Genomic DNA, 19,871 nt, shown 5'->3' on the forward strand with positions numbered 1-19,871 from the left:
TGCTTTGTTGTACTCCCTTTTCTATTTGGCAATGATATTCCAGTTGGTTGTTCAAAAAAAAAAAAAAAAAAAACCCATTTGTATTTCGCTAGAGACCCATATGGACTTTACAATCCCAGTTGTATGGAAACCCAATTGGGTTTTGAAGAATTGTGTAAACTTATTAACGTAATAGCACTCAATAACTTTCTATGAGATGTCTTTTTTATAATTTCCTTCTTTTATTTATTTATTTTTTTCTTTAAAAGAAAAATCCATTATTAAATTGCATATTATCTTTATGCATAACATGTACACCTAACTTCATGATAGTCAATTTTATTCCATATGATCCATAAACTAACGTTTAAATATACTTTTAAAATACAAAAATTTGAAATTTAAATATATTAAAATTATGAAATATATTTAATGGTTATTAAGAGATTTGATATTGACAAAAATTACACCATGTAACTTAGGTCTAAGCTGGCCACACATCTTGTAGATCAGTGGAATAGTTTGCTCTCCTTTGTTAGGAAAACCAAGGTTCGAAATCCCCCCCCCCCCCCCCCCCCCAAATTATTGTAGCTATCAAATATACACACAAAAAAGGACATAGACCTAAGCCTATATAAAGCTTGGTATGTTTGTAATAAATAAATATAAACAAGGTTTTTTTTTTTTTTTTTTTTTTTATTACGTTAGATTCTCTAGAGAAAATATCATTAAAATAACATTTTAAGGGCTAGATAGTGTTCTGAAATTGATCACCCAAAATTATTCAATTTCATTTCCAAGCATATTGCATTCCAAAATTTGATACTGATAGATAATTTTCCTGATTCTAATTATAATGAATATAAAAAAAATGATAATCGCCACCTGTAGAGAGGAATTGAGGAAGTTGCCAAAGAAAAGATCAAAAAGACTGTAGCCAATGATCACTTTGACATCAAGAACCTTACAAGAGTATTCTCTTTTTTGTTGTCACATTTTATTGCAAGTGAATTTTATTTGGTTGGAATAAAGCTAAAGTCTAGTAATTGTTTCGCTTGAGAAGGACAAACAATACAATCGATTTATCAGCTTCTGCATTTAAGAAGAAGGAGGACTTTGCAACTTTCTCGGTGTAGCGATTAAACAACTCATCCATGATATCATTTCCAAAATGCTTTTCGAGAACTCCTTCAAATGCGGATCTTAGGAATAAAGAACGCATCGAGGGATTACACAAAGTAAGATACTTTGACTTGTTATTCAATATTTCCATTCTCTCAAAGTTGAAATGTCGATTTCTTTCAATCAATGGCTTCAATTCTTTTGGGGTTGTGACATAAGCAGGCAAATTGAATGCATCCACTTTTGCTTCACCACCTAATCCCTGCAATTGAAAACCATGGTCTATAATTACTCTCATGTAAGGAGAGAAGACAATAAGCTGGCTTATAGTTTGGCTTGGCTAGCTGTTAATGTGCCAATTTTTTTAGTTTGAATGGAGGATATTCCATCCCAATCTAATTCTGTACTTCAGGCTAATTTAGCTGGTTTTTCTTAATTATGCAGTTCTGCCTTTCTTCTAAAAAAAAAAAAAAAAAAAATATTGTAGGCAGTTAGCTTAAAATTTGAGACATTTGCAATGCAATCTAAACAATAGAATTTTAAATAAACTCTCTAATTCGAGATTAATTTGCAATTAATATCCTTCATCATCAACATCAATGTAATATATTAGGGGTAGATTATTGTCAAATCGGGATTTTGATTGTAGAATTTTGTGGTTTAGACTTTAAAGTGTATGTTGCAAATGCTTTTATAATTTAGGAAAGATAAGTATACATTAATTTATTAATTTATATACTGATTTGGATGGCAGAGTGGACATTGTAAATTACTTGTTAATTAGGGTGTTGATCATAAATCTTGAAGTTTCATATGAATGATTGTAATTAATCATTTTTCATTTCTTATTTCAAATTATTGAAAGTTATATCTTGGTTAGAAGTTCCAAACGAAGGTTAATTATAGTATTCTAAACAATAGAATTTTAAATCAACTCTATTGAGCTAGGTATAACATTTTTCAAAACTTTTTTCCACAATTGGGCATGGCTTGTTATGATTATTGAAAGTTATATCTTGGTTAGAAGTTCCAAACGAAGGTTAATTACAGTATTCTAAAAAATAGAATTTTAAATCAACTCTATTGAGCTAGGTATAACATTTTTCAAAACTTTTTTTCACAATTGGGCATGGCTTGTTATGATTGTTGCAATAAAATAAAAAAAATAAATTAAAAAGCATCAATGGTTAATCCAACTCCAAATGATGTTGCTTCAAATCATTACAAGTCATGTTATTGTAAACTTACCACTTTAGCCATGTCCATTAAGCAAGATCCTAGAAGGTCCAGCTCTGTACCAATAAACGTGTCAGAATTGCTCATCACATCAGGGATTGCAGGTATGAAAAGTGCCAATATACCTCCAACCACAAGCTCTTGAGCTCTGGCAAATAGGAAGGAGTCGATGTCCTTGGCAAATTGAGTTGCATAGGCCTCCACAACTTCCTTTTGCGCATTTGTGTAGAAAATCCTCCCTTTATTCCAAGCAGGAGACCCTTCATCCATAACTTCTATTGGAGCCTTAGACAGCCACTGTAGTGCAAAAGAAGAGTGAATAAAATGAAGAGATTCCTTGGGAAACAAGCGGCCATGGAAAGAACCCGGTACTCCAGCTGCAATGTATTGCTTGTTGGGAGGAAGAGACTTGAAGAGAGTGTTGAAATCATTGGAGACATGGTCATTGAAGAACACCATAAATTCTGGGATTTCAGTATGTACTCCTTTTGATATGTATTGGAGTTTTATGGCTTCTATTATGTTTTGCACTGAGATAAAGGTATTGGGCCCAGTAGAACAACCCAACTCTGCCACACACACTGAGTTTAGAGTAGCTGAAAGGGTCTTAATGTCAAAGTGATCGGCTATTGCCTTGTTGATCTTTTCTTTGGCAGCTTCAGCAGCCTCTCTCTACAACACAAGTGGTGATTATAATTTTTTTAATATTCCTCATAATTAGAAGCATGAAAATAATCTAACAATAGTGTTTGGAATGCAATTTTCTTGGAAATAAAATTAAATAATTTTGGATGGTCAGCTTCAAATCACTATCACACCCTCAAATTGTTATTTCAACCATGATTTCTACTACTATTTTTTTTTAGGATCAATGATTTCTTCGTAGCATAAAAATACTTATCTTCTGCAATTAGTTTTCTTAAAGCATGTCCTTCTAAAAAAAAAAAAAAAAAGCAAGTCCTTCAATTATGATAAATTCAACTATTCTCTTGGAAGCTCTTAAAAATAAAACCTATTTTCTTGGATACTAATTATGATAAATTCAACTATTTACTTGGCAATCTATGGTAGAATCCAAAGATTCAAAACAAGAAAATAGATCAAAATGTAGGCTTGAATATTTAAGAAGACCTGATAGATGGAGTTTTGAGCATAGCTATAAGGGCCCTTTCCTCCATTCATTGAATATGATTCAGGCGATGTATATGTCCTCTTGTCCTCCATCTCTCTCTCTGCATATATCCTCTTGTCTTCCATCTCTCTCTCTCTCTCTCTCTCAAATACATACTCTATATATATGAGTTGAATTCAACCTTCAAGTTACCCATGGTATATTTTAAGCAATATTACACCATTTAAAAACTTTTTCTTGAATTAGTGTTTTAAAATTTCAACTATTGCATTACATGCTCTCTATGTTTTTAACAAGTATGTTATATTTCATAGAAATCAGATGTTATTTATTATTTAATTCATAAACTCATATTTTATACAGATTCAAAATTTAAACATTTGATATCTGACATATTTATAATCTTTGATTTGAGCACCTTAAAATTTTGCAAGCATGAAATGTATAAAAAGAAAATGTAATCAACTGTAGATTTGTCAAAATTTGCATATAAAAAAAAAATTAAGTGGTTTAAAGTTTAAACATTTTTTAAAGTTAAATTAAGTGAAAATAATAATAATAATAATAAAGTTAGGTGTAACTCAATCTCACCCTATGTATATTTCCAAGTGCATATCTTCAGATGTGTTGATTTCTTCATCAACTTTATCACAAGAAAAATTCAATTTCTGTATTTATCTTGCCCTCCACATTTAAAATTTTTAATTAATGTTGTACTAAATACATCTTTAAATTTATATTATTTAATTTGAACCATCCTATTAATTTATTTAAGATTGGGAAGATCATATTCCGTATGTTTCCTTACTTCCTCGATTTGATGCTTTAAGAAATACTATACATTAAGTAGTAACTTTTTAGTGTTTTCAATATCATGCCGACTTAGACTTGCACAAGCTTGTTGTGTTGTGCTCCAATGATGCTATATTTTAATTGATTTAGACTTTATAAAGTATTCTCTCCATGAAAGCCCCTTGGACCTCACGGGTTTCCATCCTAAATTTTTTCAAAATTTTCGGCTTCTTTGTCGGGAAATGTACTCAAATCCATCTGTTTTTTTTTTTTTTTTTTTTTTTTCTAAATCCTTTTATTTTTTCAACACTTAAATCAAGACTTTCGATACTGCACCAAATGGTCCAAATCCAAATGCGAATGCAGCGAATCTATTGAAACACCTTTACATTTTCTTTGCAATTTTCAACTCCATCTTTAATTGGTATCATTTCTATGTCCGCAAATAAGTGCAATATTTCTCATGGTCTTCCTTGCTGATTACTTTATATTTTGCCATCTAGAACTACTTTTTACTTTTGCCATCTAGAACATATGATTAAGACAAAGACACTTACACCGAAAGTTGTTTGTTTTTAACAAATATACCCTTTACCTTCTATAACTTTGATAAATTGTTATTAAAGACCCTTTTACACCAAAAGTTGTTTGTTTTTAACAAATATACACTTTACATTCTATAACTAATCAACCCCATGCAATTGATTTAAAAGTAATGACGTTAAAATAAATGAATAATTGTCCTAAAGTAAGACTTTATGTTTAGAAAGACTTTCACTTAAATTTAGCCGGATTAAAATAAACTGAAATGCTACGTTAATGTGGCTTAACAGAAGCGTAACAACAATAAATATTTTACTTAATATTTTAGATATTAGGAGATTGAGATCTATATATTTTTTAATAAATTTCGATTTAGAAGAGGTGCTTTAAACCCAATTCTTTCTTTTCCCATTATCTAACTGCACAAAAATTGACTGAATGCATCGAATGGACCGAAGTGGACCAAACTGGATCAAATGGACTGAAATAGACCGAAGTTAACTGAATGGACCGAAGTGGACTGAATAGAGCGAAGTCAAACGAATAGGACCAAACTGGAACAAATAGGACTGAAGTGGTCAGGATGGACGAAATAGAACCAATGTGGACCAATGTAGACTGTATTGGACCGAATAAAATCAAAGTGGACAAAATAGACCAAATAAGACTAAAGTGGATTAAGGGTGCATTTGAATACCACTTATTTTGTTGGAAACTAAAAAATAAAAAATAAAATAAAATAAAAAATTCGAATTACTGTTCACACAAAAAATGTTGTTCATTTTCCTGTTTGCACTATTCATGTCCCATGAACAGTGCAAGAGGCGCTAGTCCTTTAAAAAAAAAAAAAAAAAAAAAAAAAAAAACCCAAGACGTGGACATGCTGGACATGATCCAAACGGTACCTGAATAAAATTGAATAGAACCAAAGTGCACTGAATGGGACCGAAATCTACCGTATGGGATCGAATAAGCTGAAATGGACCGAGTAGGTTGAAGTGGACAATATGGACCGAATGGACCGCAATTGACGGATTAAGACCAAATGGATTGCATAAGACCGAAATAGAATCATAGTGGATAGAATAGACCAAATAGGACTGAAGTGGACCGAATAAAACCAAAAAGAACCAAAGTGGACTGAATAGGACCGAAGTGGACCGAAAAGGGCCAAAGTGGACAATATGGACTGATTAAGACCTAATAGGACCAAAGTGGATCGAAGAGGACAAAATGGAAGTAATAGGACTGAAGTGGACCAAAGTGGACCGAATAGAACCAAAGTGGATAGAATGGACCAAATAAGACTGAATATACTAAATATGACCAAATTGGACCGAATAGAACTAAAGTAGACAGAATTGACCAAATGGACCACATAGGACTGAAATAGAATCAAAGTGGACAGAATAGACCAAATAGGATCGAATGGACTAAGGTGGACTAAATAAATCGAATAGAACTGAAGTGGACTGAAAATGACCAAAGCGGACTGAAAAAAACCAAAGTGGACAAACAATATAAACCAAATGGATTGATGTGGACCGATTAAGTCCAAGTAGGGCCAAAGTCGATCGAATAGGACCGAAGGGGACCGAATAAAACCAAAGTGTACAGAATGGACTAAATAAGACCGAATGGACCGAATATGACCAAATTGGACCGAATAGAACTGAAGTAGACAGAATGGACCAAATGGACTTTATAGGATCGAATAGGACCAAAGTGGACCGTATAGAATAAAAAAAGACCGAAGTAGAAGGAATATGTTTGAATGGACCGAATAGATTGAAACGCTAGGGTGATGTGGATCAGCAGGAGCTTAGTAAAAGTATTAGACACCTAAAATATAAATATTAGTCTTTACACACCTAAAGTAATTTTTTATATGTATTAACAAAGAAATATAAAAGGGTGGAGCTTGTGTCTAGTGGCCAGTGCCACTAGACATGTTGCGATGCGGACACATGTCCAAGACTAGACACGTGTCGAATCATAACGAGTCTAGTGGCCACTGGCCACTAGACACAAGCCGGACCCAATATAAAAAGTATTATCAAAGGGTTGGAATTTTATAACATTTTTTTTTTAACCTATGATACTTCTTTTTTTTACACGTTATTTGCATGACTCTAGAGCAATATGCAAGATTTTTATTAATAATTAAATTAGACTATATAATAAAATGTGAAAGGCTAATCTTTTGTCTACTTATTCAATACTTTGAAACCAAATGGGTTGAAAAAGTACCTCTCAACTTTGACAATAGTCTTCTATATTAATTTTTAGCTACTACAAATGTTTTTGGCCAGGAAAATATTTTGCCTATAAAATAATGACGCTTGTGATTTAATTCAAATGCATGATTATATGAATTTCCATGGATTGGGAGAGATTCCAGGGTTACAATTGAAATAATAAGAATTATGGTTATAGGGTGCAAAATTATTGGTACAACATGGATATAACTCTAAAATACAACACATGCATTCTATCTATTACATAAACTAGTCGCGAACCTAGTGCATTGCGCATGGTAATATATATATATATATTTCAATTTGGACTAATTTAATAAAAAATAATGTAATTCATAATCATATTTTCATTTTTTATAGCGAAATCACAAATGTAATATATATAATTTTTGTCATACCAAAATGAAAACAATTTAATTGATTTTTAAAATTTTTTATGACAGCATTAAGACAATTTCATTTATTATACAATTTTTTAAAAATATGTTTTTATTCTTCATTGATTTCATTTTTTTAGTTATAAGCAACCAAAAGTAGAATTCTAAAAAAACACAAATATTCATCAATCTAAGGTAGAAATGCAAGAAAAAATAATAATAAATGCAAAAAATGAAAAAAAAAATTGAGAGAGAGAGAGAGAGAGAGAGAGAGAGAGAGAGAGAGAGAGCCATTTTGTATAGGAAAAATATGCATAGAATGGAAGAGATTGAGTGGCAAATTTATAATAAGAGGATGAGAATAAGAAAAGTCACAATAAAGGAACATAAAAGGGCAAATTAATATTTAAGTTTAAAACCACCCAAGAGGAATATATGTATACAACACTTTTGTTTTAATTTTCCATTGATTTATTATTTAGTTATAACATCAAAATTAAAGTAAATGAATATGTAAAGTTAAAACCCCCTAAAATGAATTTGTAAAGCTAAAACCTCCTAAAATGAATTTGTAAAGTCAATATATTTATGTAGTTAATATTGTCAAAAAATTAAATTTAAAAAATAAATGTGAAAAAGGCTAATGATGTGACAGATGAGGTGACTCAACAGGAGTATAGCAATAATGAATGCTATGTTTTAGCTTTTAGATATATATATATATATATATATAGATTTATTATTTAGTTATAACATTAAAATTAAAGTAGATAAATATGTAAAGTTAAATCACCTAAAATGAATTTGTAAAGCTAAAACTGCCTAAAATGAATGTGTAAAGTCAATATATTTATACAGTTAATATTGTAAAAAAATTAAATCTAAAAAATAAATATGAAAAGACTAATGATATGACGGATGAGGTGACTAAATAAGAGTGTAGCAATAATAAATGCTACATTTTAGTTTTTAGATATATATATATATATATATATATAAGTTAATGTCAGAATATGCTTGCTAATCCACTAAAAGTCTTTGTATATATATATATATATATATATATACAGGGGCGTAGCTAGGAATACATACTTGGGGGGGGGGGGGGGGGGGGGGAGGGGGCGGGTTGTAACAGAGATATACTAAATATAATTCTTAAGTCTATTGGATACAAAATTATCAACTTTCATATATCATTATATACTTGAACATGTTGGGAATTCAACCGAAATTCCAAACCTGTGAGAAACAAAAAAATAGAGAAAACAAAACGCCAAAAGTAAAACAATCACACGCACAAGACAGTATTTACGTAGTTCAGCAATTTGCCTATGTCCACAGAGTTGCAGAGATTTCACTATTATCAAAGAAAATTACAATGTGCAGCTACAGTGTTTTTCTTTCTCAAAAACAACAAGAAGACAAAACCCTAATCACCAAAAAAAACGGTTTTTATATCCTGCGCACAGGATTCACAATGGGCTACAAAACGGGCCAAAAATATTTTGTCGGCCCAAGCCTCCACTCCATGGACTAAGCCTCAATAAATCTCCCATTATTCGGGTCAGGTCGGGTCATCAACCGGATCAAATCATGCCTGACGACGATTTTTCATGGAATAAAATTCATCCATTATCATCTCTATAGTGAAATTCCCTGCAATTTCCTTTTCTATATAAACTATCATATTATCTGCCAAAAGCTCATCCTTCATTCTATTGCGAAGTCTTGTTTTTAACAACTTTGTAGTTGAGAAAGCTCGTTCCGTAGTTGCTGTAGAAACTGGAAGGGTCAACACAAGATGAATAAGTCTATCAATCAAAAAATAGATTTTAGACTTTCCTGAAATTTTTAATCCCTTACATAGCTCGGAAATTGTACTCATATTCTGAAAATCTGGATGTTTTATCACATCAAGCTCATAATGTTGCAATTGAGACTCCAAAAGTTCTTGTTCATGTTCAGTGAAATCTTGAGGATAATATTTCTTAACCAAATTGCATATATCAACAATTTTGAATAATCTAAAAGCATCATTGCGATTTAAAGTTGAACTAAGAATGACAAGTTCCGTTGTTAGCTCACAAAATCTACTTTTCAATTCTTGCAATTGAAAGTCTATTGCAACTATAAATATGCCAATTCTAAAATGATGTTCCATTGTTAAATTGTTATCTTGACGACGATATCTACCTCGACCTTTAGTGTAACGAGCATTCATATCAGGAATATCAATTTCATGTTGCTCACAAAATGATATAACACTAGCAAGTAAAGGCTCCCATCCATCATCTCTCAACTTTTGAATAAGTGATTTTGTAGTTGAAACTAAATGTGTTAGTTTTTAGACCCTTTAAAACCAATTGATTTAACCTAGGTAATTAGCCAAGTTGTTACTTAGTCCAATTAAACAAGTCTAGGTTATCACAATAACAAAGATCAAATCATGCAAAGTACCGGAAAATAAATAACATAAGATATAATCACCCAGGAAACCAAATCGGTAAAAACCTAGGGAGGATTTAACCTAGCTATCTTCAAGGTAAAAAGCAAATCCACTAGAAAGAATCGAAGTTCATACAATAAGACTTACAAGCCCCCATGCTTAACTTCTTATTGCTACCCACCAGCAGAACTTATTGACACGACCACGTGCAAGCTCCGAATCCACGGACTCCTTCTTTCTTTGGCCTTTGCAAAACACAAACACCCCCGTCTGTGATTTTGAGATCCCACTCAAAGGTTTAGCAACATAAACTCTTCTGTTTGTGACTCTAAGACCACCCTTGAAGGTTTAGATCATCAACACCTTTGATGACAAGAGAAGGCAGCAACTTCTACAATACCGGATCTTGAGATTCTTCAAGGAATAACACTGGTAGAAAACATAAGAGAGCTTTTTAGGAACAAAACCCTAAATACAAAAGTGGCACACTCTTTTTTTCTCTGAAAAGCCACATAAAAATGTGCTTAGGGTTTTCTTTATATACTGAGAGAAGTAGATTAGAAACCCTAATCCTAAATGGGCTTGAACTGCTGTTTGGGTTTAATTAAAATTCTGCAGATACGACTTTTGATCGATCGAGCCTGTCTTTCGATCGATCGAACAGGACAGATTATGAAATCTTCTTCTTGTAGCTTATATGTTCTTGAATCTTGACTTGAATCACCTTGAGTATTGTCTAATAAAACCTATAGACTCTAAGATCTATATCTAGACAAGTTTGTGTTCACGATTTGCCAATTGTTCTAAACATTTAGAACCTAACAAAATGCATGGCATTTAAAAGGTCTTGAGAATGTTGTTGCAAGGCTTGACAAAGAACATTAGTAATTCCCATTATCTCTTTCATCAAATGCAAGATTAAAATAAATTCAAATGATGTTAATACTTGATAAGCTCCCTCGGCATCACTGCGTTGTTTATAGTTAGCCCCTTCCTCAGAAATAGTGTTGATAACTTTGCAAGTAGCATCAAACATTTTAATCAAACTACAAATAGATTGAAAATGAGATCCCCACCTAGTATCTCCAGCTCGTTGCAAAGTACCAATCTGGTTTGCACCTCTTCCAGTCTTAATTTCATTAGAAGCAATCATATTCTCAACTTGTTCTGCTTGAGCATGTTGCAATTCATCATTACGCTTACTAGAACCAACAACAATATTGATAATATTAACCAAATGATCAAAGAATTGATAAACATCTTTTACTTCTCTAGATGCTGTAACTAGAGCTAATTGCAACCTATGAGCCATACAATGTACATAATAAGCATATGGGCAATCTTTAAGAAAAAGAGCTTGTAATCCATTCCATTCACCACGCATGTTACTAGCCCCATCATATCCTTGACCTCGAATATTTTCAATGTGGAGGTTGTAACGAGAAAGGACAGCACATATCTCATTCTTTAAAGTTAATGCAGTAGTGTCTCTAACATGCACAACATGAAAGAAACACTCTTTAATGAAACCTTCTTTATCAACAAACCTCAAAATGATGGCCATTTGCTCTCTCTTCGACTCATCCCGGGCTTCATCAACAAGAATGCAAAATTTTGCATCCCCAATTTCTTCACGATTAGCATTTCGCACATTACTAGCAAGAATATGCAAAATCTCCTTTTGAATTGTGGGTGATGTATATTTGGCATTTCCTGGAGCATTTTCCAAGATAACACTAGCTACTTTGTCATTGAAAGTTGATGTGAATTTTATCAATTCAATAAAATTACCTCTATTTTTTGAATCAAGGCTTTCATCATGACCTCTAAAAGCACAAGCTTGGAATGCTAGCCATCGAGCACACTCTATTGAGGTTTTGAGCCGCGACCGATTATTCTCTAATTCTTTTGACGTTTGTTTCTCAATTAGCTTGTCAATATGTTGTGAATAATTCTTTAAATCCTCGCAACATTTCACAGCAATTTTATGTGGGGAGTTTGGTTCTTTCCCTACATGACGAATTAAAGGACAATTCATTCCATCTTTCACCTTTTTCCAATTATTAAAACCTGTTGAAATGAATGCATCTGATCCGGGATGACCTATTGGTTTCTTACTAAAAAGGTAGCAAGGTAGACAATATATCGCATCCATTGAAGGTGAGTATTCCAACCAATCCTTATGTGAAACAAACCATGAAGGTTGAAATCAACGACGATGAGTATCATCATTGTATGGATAGTCTATATCTTTAAGTTGGTATGGACCTTCTATGAGATAAGCTCGTCGGATTTCATCTTGTTTGTTGATAGGAAATTCACATATTTGTCTACGTGTTCCTGGATCACAATCTATCTCTTCAAATTTAAGTTTTGGACATTTGAAGGGGTGTTCATCAAGCATCGAAGTATTAAAATTTGTTTCTACAGCCACAGGTGTCCTAATTTCTGAATTGCTAACATCTTTTTTCTTAAAGAATGCATCAATTGTTTTTCGTTTGCTCATAATTCTTTTAGTTTTAAGAATATGACTCAAAAATTAACCTGAAAAGAATTTTAAAAAATAAAATTTTAATTAGAAATTTTTGCTTAGTTATATGAATGTTATTCATACTCAAGAAAAAAACAAAATTTCCACTATAATTTAAACAATCAACCCATTTTTAATACAACTTTAATTAATAATAACCCTTCAAACAAAAACAAAAACAATTTAATTAATTTGTCTTTTATAATGTATTGGTTAATTTAATTATATAGCTTTAATTATTGTTGTTTAGCGTAACAATAAACTATATTGCTTTAATTTATTTGTCATTAATTATACTGCTTTAATTTGTTATATTGTTTAGCCCCTTGTACATATTACATTAAAAGAGCCGAACATTATACATTCCATGTGCAGCACAATAATTAAAGCAGTGTAATGTGCTGCACATTACATTGCTTTAATTATTGTTTACCCAGCCCCATGAGCCCATCTACCCCCTCCTCACCCCACTCAACAGACAACAGACAAGAACAACATGCGCCCTAATTACAATAGCTAGCTGCAATCAGAAAATTTCGCAATGCCAATCACAAATCACAATACAGTGAACACACGTTACACTAAAGACCAACACACTGGCCATCAAAAAGGGATAAGGTAAAGACAAATTTAAATAGACAAAAACAGGAAAAAAGCAAAATCCAACCAATAAAAGACTCACAGTTCAAAAAAGAGAGAGACTTACTGAGATGTGAGATCAGATAGGCTATTAAAGTTAAAGAATAAAGAGAGAGACGTTCATAAATTTCATTTCAATTTTTTCATTCAGTGAGATAGAGAGAGAGAGAGAGAGAGAGAGAGAGACTGAGAGAGTTAGAGAGAAAAACCTTGAGGGAGGGTTGGACTGCCGGAGGGAGCAACGAGCAACGCTGCACTGGAGCAGAGGCAGAGCGATCTGCGATCTCTGATGAACGATCTACCGTCTATGATTTGCGAAAATTTCATTTCATTTTTTCATTTTAGTGAGATAAAGAGAGAGAGAAAAAGAGAGAAATACCTTGAGGGAGGGTCGGAGGGAGCATCGAGCATCGAGCACCTGAGCAGAGGTAGAGCCATCTGCGATCTGCGATGAGGGGCGAGCGACGACAACGACGATGAGCGAGCTGCGGCGTCGCGACGATGTGACTGTGGGTTACTGGGTTTGGTTTTGGTTTGTGTATTGGGGATTTTTTTTTTTTAGATAAACACCTCTGTCACTCTGTGTTTGGTTTGCTGTTGAGTTTGATTTGCTTTTGCTGATTTGCTCTGTATAGGCAGTATTGGGGTTTGATTTCTCTACCAGCGACGTGATGGGTTCGATTTTCTGATTCTCTGTATTGATTTTTTTTTTTTTTTTTGGTTGAGAATCCGTGGGCTTGCCGTGAGCGAGCTACCTCTGTAATCTATTGGGCTCACCATGGGCTTCTCTGTTAATTTTTTTTTTTTTTTTTGCTTGAAAGTAGAATAGATATATATATATATATATATATTTTTTTAATTTGATGGTGTTCCTAATTTTTGATTGAGGGCTGGGAGAATGGGTGAGAAATGGGTAAGGGGGGCCGGCTGTCTAATGTTGGGGGGGGGCCTATTTATTTTTTCTTCATAGTCTAATGGGAATTTTTTTTTTTTTTTTTTTTGCAGGGGCCACGCCCCCCCCCCCCCCCCCCCCCCCCCCAAGCCACTATGTGGCTCCGCCCTTATATATATATATATAAATTAATGTCAGAATATGCTTGCTATATATATATATATATATATATAAATTAATGTCAGAATATGCTTGCTAATCCACTAAAAGTCTTTGTACTTCGTGAAGAAAAATTTGGAGCAGTAGTTCTTATATCTTTACGAAAAAGGAATGATATTCTTTCTAGTTTATTGACAAATTACTTCAAGGTTTTTCAATGTATAACCCCTTGGATGATGTATTGAAAGCGACCTTTAAATGGCCAAATTGGATGGATGATGGATTGCCTAAAATGTTGAATGATTTTGTAAGTAAGCTGGCGAGTTTTGCATATACGAGACCCAAACGGACAAATTTGAGTCTTTTACATATATATAGAAGCCTTAATAATAGCAATGTCCATATTATACAGTTGCTCTCAGAAACTCATCTGGAACGTGATTGTAGTCATACGAGTGGAGCATTACATTATGCCTTGTCTTATTTGAATGCTTACGAGTAATCATGTGTTCCATTTTATTAGCATAGCTATGGGTAGGTAGAAAAAGGGGTGGGTGAGTCAATAGTCGATTTCTGTTTACTATTCTCTGAAAAGTTGATAGAGCGTATACTCAGCTCCCTTGTGGGTTCCAAAAAATATAGCTTAAATAGTAAATATTTCCAAACTCAAATCATTCTAAAATGAAAGTGAAGAAAACAAGAAAGTATACAGTGTAACAATGGCGGAATAGAAAGAACAGAGTAAAATCGATGTGATTGAATATTAGCAACACTAACTGAATAATAAAATGTGTATAGTTCTCTATATATAGAGCAAGAGATAAGCTTAAATCTAATCTAACCAACTAGCAATAATTCCGTAAAGCTTGGAATCAGTTACACTCTATTTACACATGTGATTAACGTGCTCTTAACAGAAAATATCTAATTACAAAAAAAATATCTCAGTAGCTCATCCTACAAAGAAGATGCTAACACTGACTCTGAAGCTCCAAGGCTAAACGATGTCGTATAGCTTGAGTGAAAGAATTCTCTTTAAGACCAAAACGTCACCGTTTGTAATAATGAGATACGGTGCCGTTTTTCTGCAGAATTAAAATATGACCTTTAGCTGAAACTAGTCGTTAGGCTCTGAAGTATCTATTCTTCTATCAGAAAGCACAACATCACGACCTGATTTGAAGTCTAAATATTCAAAGTTTCATTTAAATATTTTATATGTTCGCTAATCATCTAACACTTCTATTTGAGCGTCCACATTCTCGTTTTGGATTTATCTGCAAAACAGAAAAAATACAAAAGTTATTTTCTTGTTGAGGAAATTAAAGATTGTGTGAAGTTTCAAAAAGAACCAAAAATAATATTTATTTGTGCAATTTTGCCTACTTCTTCAAAAATTTTCTTTTCTTTACTTCAGCACAAATTGTTTCTTTGGATACTTCATTTCCATTCTTAGTCCTTTTTGTTGTTAATTTCCTATAATCAAAGATGAAATATGTCATTATGTATCACTGATAATATTATAACTTCATCAATATATTATAAGTGAACCATTTTTAACTGTAATTGTTCATTTCCTTCAATTTCAAAGACTCTAGTTACCGTAAAGCTTTGGTTGCAAACAAAGAAACTGTATGCAGTAAATTTCACTTGGAAGATGTAGGTTTTCCAATAATGCATTGATACTATTTGGAATAACATTGTCACCATCTACATCCTATTATTTAAAAAAAGAAAAAAAGATTTCAATTAGTGCAACGTAACAAAATTAATTTAATTAAACAAATAACCTATTTCTTTCATTTTTACCTTTTCTTCCACATTGGAGAGTTTCGTATCAAGAACTTTAAATAACTTGTCTGCTTCTTTGTCAAATACTACAAAATTTGCATGTTGTATTATATCACCAACTTGCATGTCAAGCTTGTATCTGAAATATTGTTTTTAATTTACATTAGCATTCATATATATGGTTGTCATTACATAGAGTTCGTCATTCACCTAGAAAAAACGTTACACATTTATTATGATCATTGATGACAAAACGTAACTGACGGACCAACAGTCACAGAATGAGCTGTGGCCTCTACACAAAGATTCTGTAACGCACTAGCTGTTGAGCATAAATGCAGCACATCATTGCCCATTAATGAGGCATACAACTATAAAAGAGAAGACAACAGAAACCCAAGGTACGCCTAAAATTACACACAAATACTCTTCGAAATCACTCTTAACTTGTTTTCTCTTTAGAATCTTTCTCCCTTACTGACTTAAGCATTGGAGGCAGTTTGGTGATGCCACATTGGCATATTACTCTTCCCCTCAATTCATTTTGCAGGATTCTCACCTACAAAGATGACCCCATTCACAACATCATCCATCTGCTACAATGAGGAGCTCAATTGTTGATTTTTTGCATCATTAGTTTGGTGTCGTCTGTGGGAAACACTAATCAATCAAGTCATCTTTCCCAGTGACAAAAGAGTTCCTCGAAGTACGAGATGGAAGCAGAAACTGGACCTTAGCCAGATGCTGTGCAACAACAACAAATCCAAGCCCTCTTGGCTAATGTGGAAGAGTTGACTCGCCTGAATGAAGAATTACAAAAGACGATGAAGTCTCAAAATGCAGAACGTCGGCGAACAGGTGAAAACCAAAATGAAGAAGAATCGAATTCTCAAGCCAATAGGCAAGATAGAACTTCAAGAGAAGATTCCACTAAAATGGAGAATGAGCTTCGCAACATGAGGAACTAAAAAGTTCTATGGACAAAGGTGGAGAAAATCTGGATGGGATGATTCGAATGACAAACTCACCCTTTACTACTGAAGTACTGAACCGTCCCCTCCCACCAAAATTCTGTCTCCCACAGTTGGAGTCATATGATGGTTCCAAAGATCCCTTGGATCACATTGAATCATTCAAGACGCTGATGCTATTACAGATGACCCTAGACGAAGTCATGTGTAGGGCATTCCCGACAACACTGAAGGGAGTAGTAGTTAGAGTACGGTTCAACAAAATACCCCCAAGAACCATTGCAGACTTTAAATTGCTAAGCAAGGGTTTTGTTCGTCATTTCATTGGTGGGCAGAGACACAAAAAGCCAACTAGCCATCTTCTCAACATTTAGCAAGCAAAAGGAGAATCACTAAGGCAGTATGTCACTCGGTTCAACAAGGAGCTGCTGCAGGTAAATGAAGTTGAAGATTAAGTCATCCTAACAACCTTCCAAGCAAGATTGCTACCAGGAGATTTCTTCTTCTCAATTACTAAAAGTCCACCAAAAACAATAGCGAAGTTGCTCCGTAAAGCCCAGAAGTACATGAATGCAGAGGATGCAGTGCTCGTAAAGGAGATGAAGGCGAAAAGGAAGAGAGACGAAGGAACAAACAACAATTGGGATAAGAAGGAGACACAAAGTGGCAGACAGACTACAGGGAAAAAGGAGGAGCTTCCAGATAAGAAACCCAGGTTTACCAACTTCACTCCTCTAATAATGCCAATTAAGTAGGTCCTTATGCAAATAAGAGATGATCCTTCCCTGCAATGGCCGAAGCCAATTAGCACTCTAGTAAAAGAAGAGACAAGAGCAAGTACTGTAGATTCCACCAGGACCACAGGCATTGTATTGATGAGTGTAGGCACTTGAAAGACTAAGTGGAAACTTTAATTTGGCAAGGGAAGTTGTAGGAATATGTTAGAAAGACAGAGCCATACAGGTACGAACGGAAGGACGACTAAGACAGAACTTCGAAGATGGGGGACACCAAACCCCCTGCAGGAGAAATAGAGACGATCTCGAGAGGAATAACAGTAGGTGGAACATTGAAATCCATGAAAAAGGCGCAGGGAAGGGAGACAAATAGCATCCATACATGACTCCCTCCAATGAAAATGCCAAGGAATGACGAACCCGATATTGTCTTCTTAAAAAGAGATGGTTGTGGCATCTGGCAACCCCATGAAGATCCACTTGTAATCATGCTTAGGGTAGAAGAGTTCAACATTTACCATGTGCTTATTGACAACGGAAGCTTAGTAGATATCATCTACTTGCCTGCATTTCAGCAAATAAAGCTGGATAAAAAGAAGATCAAACCTTTTACCTCACCTTTAGTAAGCTTCAGGGGGGATAGAATCGTCCTTAGAGGCATCGTCACTCTAACTGTGATTGCAATAACTTATCTGGCACAAGTCATCAAGGAAATTCATTTCCTTATAGTTGATTGCCCTTCAACGTACAACATCATCTTGAGAAGACCTGCACTCAATAGACTAAGAGCCACAATGTCAACCTATTACTTGAAAGTAAAGTTTCCAATAGCCTATAGGGTAGGCGAAATTAAAGGAGATCAAGTTTCGGCAAGAGAGTGATATCAAGCTGCCTTAGCGTCTGGAGAGAATCACACATGGATGATCAACAAACCAGACCCCATTCCTGAACCGTTAGAAACACCACAAGAAGTGGAGATCGTCCCAAGAGACTCGACGAAGATATTGAAGATCGGAATGGCACTTCCAACCATTGAAAAAGAGAAAATGATCTCCTCCTTAAGGGAAAACCAAGATGTTTTCGCTTGGAAACACGAGGATATGCCCAGGATTGATAGGAAGATCATACAACATCATCTTAACGTCAACCCAGAATGCAAACTTGTATAGCAAAAGCGGAGGGTGTTTGCACTAAAATGCAACAAAGTCATAACTGAAGAAGTGGAGAAACTACTAGAAGCTGATTTCTTTAGAGAAGTCTTCTATCCAGATTGGCTTGCAAACGTGGTTATGGTAAAGAAGAGCAATGGCAAGTGAAGGATGTGTGATGACTTCACAGATCTAAATAAGGCTTGCCTAAAGGAGGGCTTCCCCTTGCCAAGGATTGACCAACTAGTAGACTCGATTGCTGGACACAAGCTCTTGAGTTTCATGGACGCATTTTCTGGATACAACCAGATTCTCATGGACAAAGATGATCAAGAGAAGACCTTATTCATTACTAGCCAAGGGTTGTACTACTACAAAGTTATGCCCTTTGGACTGAAGAATGTAGGAGCCATCTACCAAAGGTTGGTGAACCGCATGTTCTCTCATCAGATTGGAAGGAATGTGGAGGTGTATGTAGACGATATGCTGGTAAAAAGCAAGGACGAAGCCAACCACTTGGACGATCTCAAAGAAACCTTCAGCACACTACGTAAGTACAATATGAAATTAAACCCTACAAAATGTGTTTTTGCTGTTGCTTCAGGAAAATTCTTGGGATTCATGGTGTCTTAACAAGGAATAGAGGCAAATCCAGATAAAGTAAAAGCTATAATCAAGGTCAAATCACCAAAGACAGTGAAGGAGGTGCAAAGCTTGACAGGAAAGGTTGCAGCCCTAAATAGATTTGTCTCTAGGGCAATAGACAAATGCATGCCATTTTTTAAAGTATTGAAGAAGGCCTTCCAACGACTTACGAATGCGAAAAAGCTCTTGCCAAATTGAAAGAGTACTTGACGAAGCCACCATTGTTAAGTCCCTTAGTGATGGGAGAGAAGCTGTATCTCTACCTAGCAGTATCCAACACTGTAGTAAGTTCGGTATTGATCAAAGAAGAAGGGAGCGTCTAGAAGTCAGTTTATTATACCAGCCAGGCATTCCAAGGAGCAGAGGTAAGTTACCCAATGATGGAAAAGATAGCTTTCGCATTATTGATTGCCTCCATAAAGCTCCATCCTTATTCCAAGCACACCCCATCGTCGTCATGACGGACCAACCTAT

General features: G+C 34.3%; 3 protein-coding genes across 4 annotated transcripts in view; all 3 read right to left on the reverse strand.

The window, feature by feature from the left end:
- Nucleotides 1-911: 911 nt before the first annotated feature.
- Nucleotides 912-3,619, reverse strand: LOC126716015 (loganic acid O-methyltransferase-like). 2 transcript variants are annotated; one of them, XM_050416935.1, is made up of 4 exons: nucleotides 3,469-3,619; nucleotides 2,463-3,009; nucleotides 2,350-2,393; nucleotides 912-1,363 (listed from the first exon to the last, which is right to left on the reverse strand). In XM_050416935.1, the coding sequence occupies exons 1-4, from the start codon at nucleotides 3,592-3,594 to the stop codon at nucleotides 1,019-1,021; spliced, it is 1,062 nt and encodes a 353-aa protein (XP_050272892.1). In that variant the 5' UTR covers nucleotides 3,595-3,619; the 3' UTR covers nucleotides 912-1,018. The 2 variants fall into 2 exon arrangements, with proteins under 2 accessions (XP_050272892.1, XP_050272883.1); XM_050416926.1 differs by having other exon boundaries at nucleotides 2,350-3,009.
- Nucleotides 3,620-9,030: 5,411 nt separating this feature from the next.
- On the reverse strand, nucleotides 9,031-17,735 carry LOC126692642 (uncharacterized). Its single transcript, XM_050388335.1, has 7 exons — nucleotides 17,337-17,735; nucleotides 16,925-17,009; nucleotides 16,161-16,218; nucleotides 15,915-16,035; nucleotides 15,708-15,822; nucleotides 10,832-11,895; nucleotides 9,031-9,738 (listed from the first exon to the last, which is right to left on the reverse strand). Exons 1-7 carry the CDS (start codon nucleotides 17,733-17,735, stop codon nucleotides 9,031-9,033), a joined length of 2,550 nt encoding a protein of 849 aa, XP_050244292.1.
- Nucleotides 14,845-19,871, reverse strand: part of LOC126716027 (putative disease resistance RPP13-like protein 1) — a 36,576-nt gene continuing 31,549 nt past the window's right edge. Inside the window, exons 20-23 of the mRNA XM_050416941.1 lie at nucleotides 15,915-16,035; nucleotides 15,708-15,822; nucleotides 15,492-15,581; nucleotides 14,845-15,382 (exon numbers count right to left, since the gene is read on the reverse strand). The gene's annotated coding sequence lies outside the window, so the exon portion shown is untranslated. The remainder of the gene's footprint in view (nucleotides 15,383-15,491; nucleotides 15,582-15,707; nucleotides 15,823-15,914; nucleotides 16,036-19,871) is intronic.

Source organism: Quercus robur, chromosome 1, assembly GCF_932294415.1.
Source record: "Quercus robur chromosome 1, dhQueRobu3.1, whole genome shotgun sequence".
NCBI classification, from domain to species: domain Eukaryota; kingdom Viridiplantae; phylum Streptophyta; class Magnoliopsida; order Fagales; family Fagaceae; genus Quercus; species Quercus robur.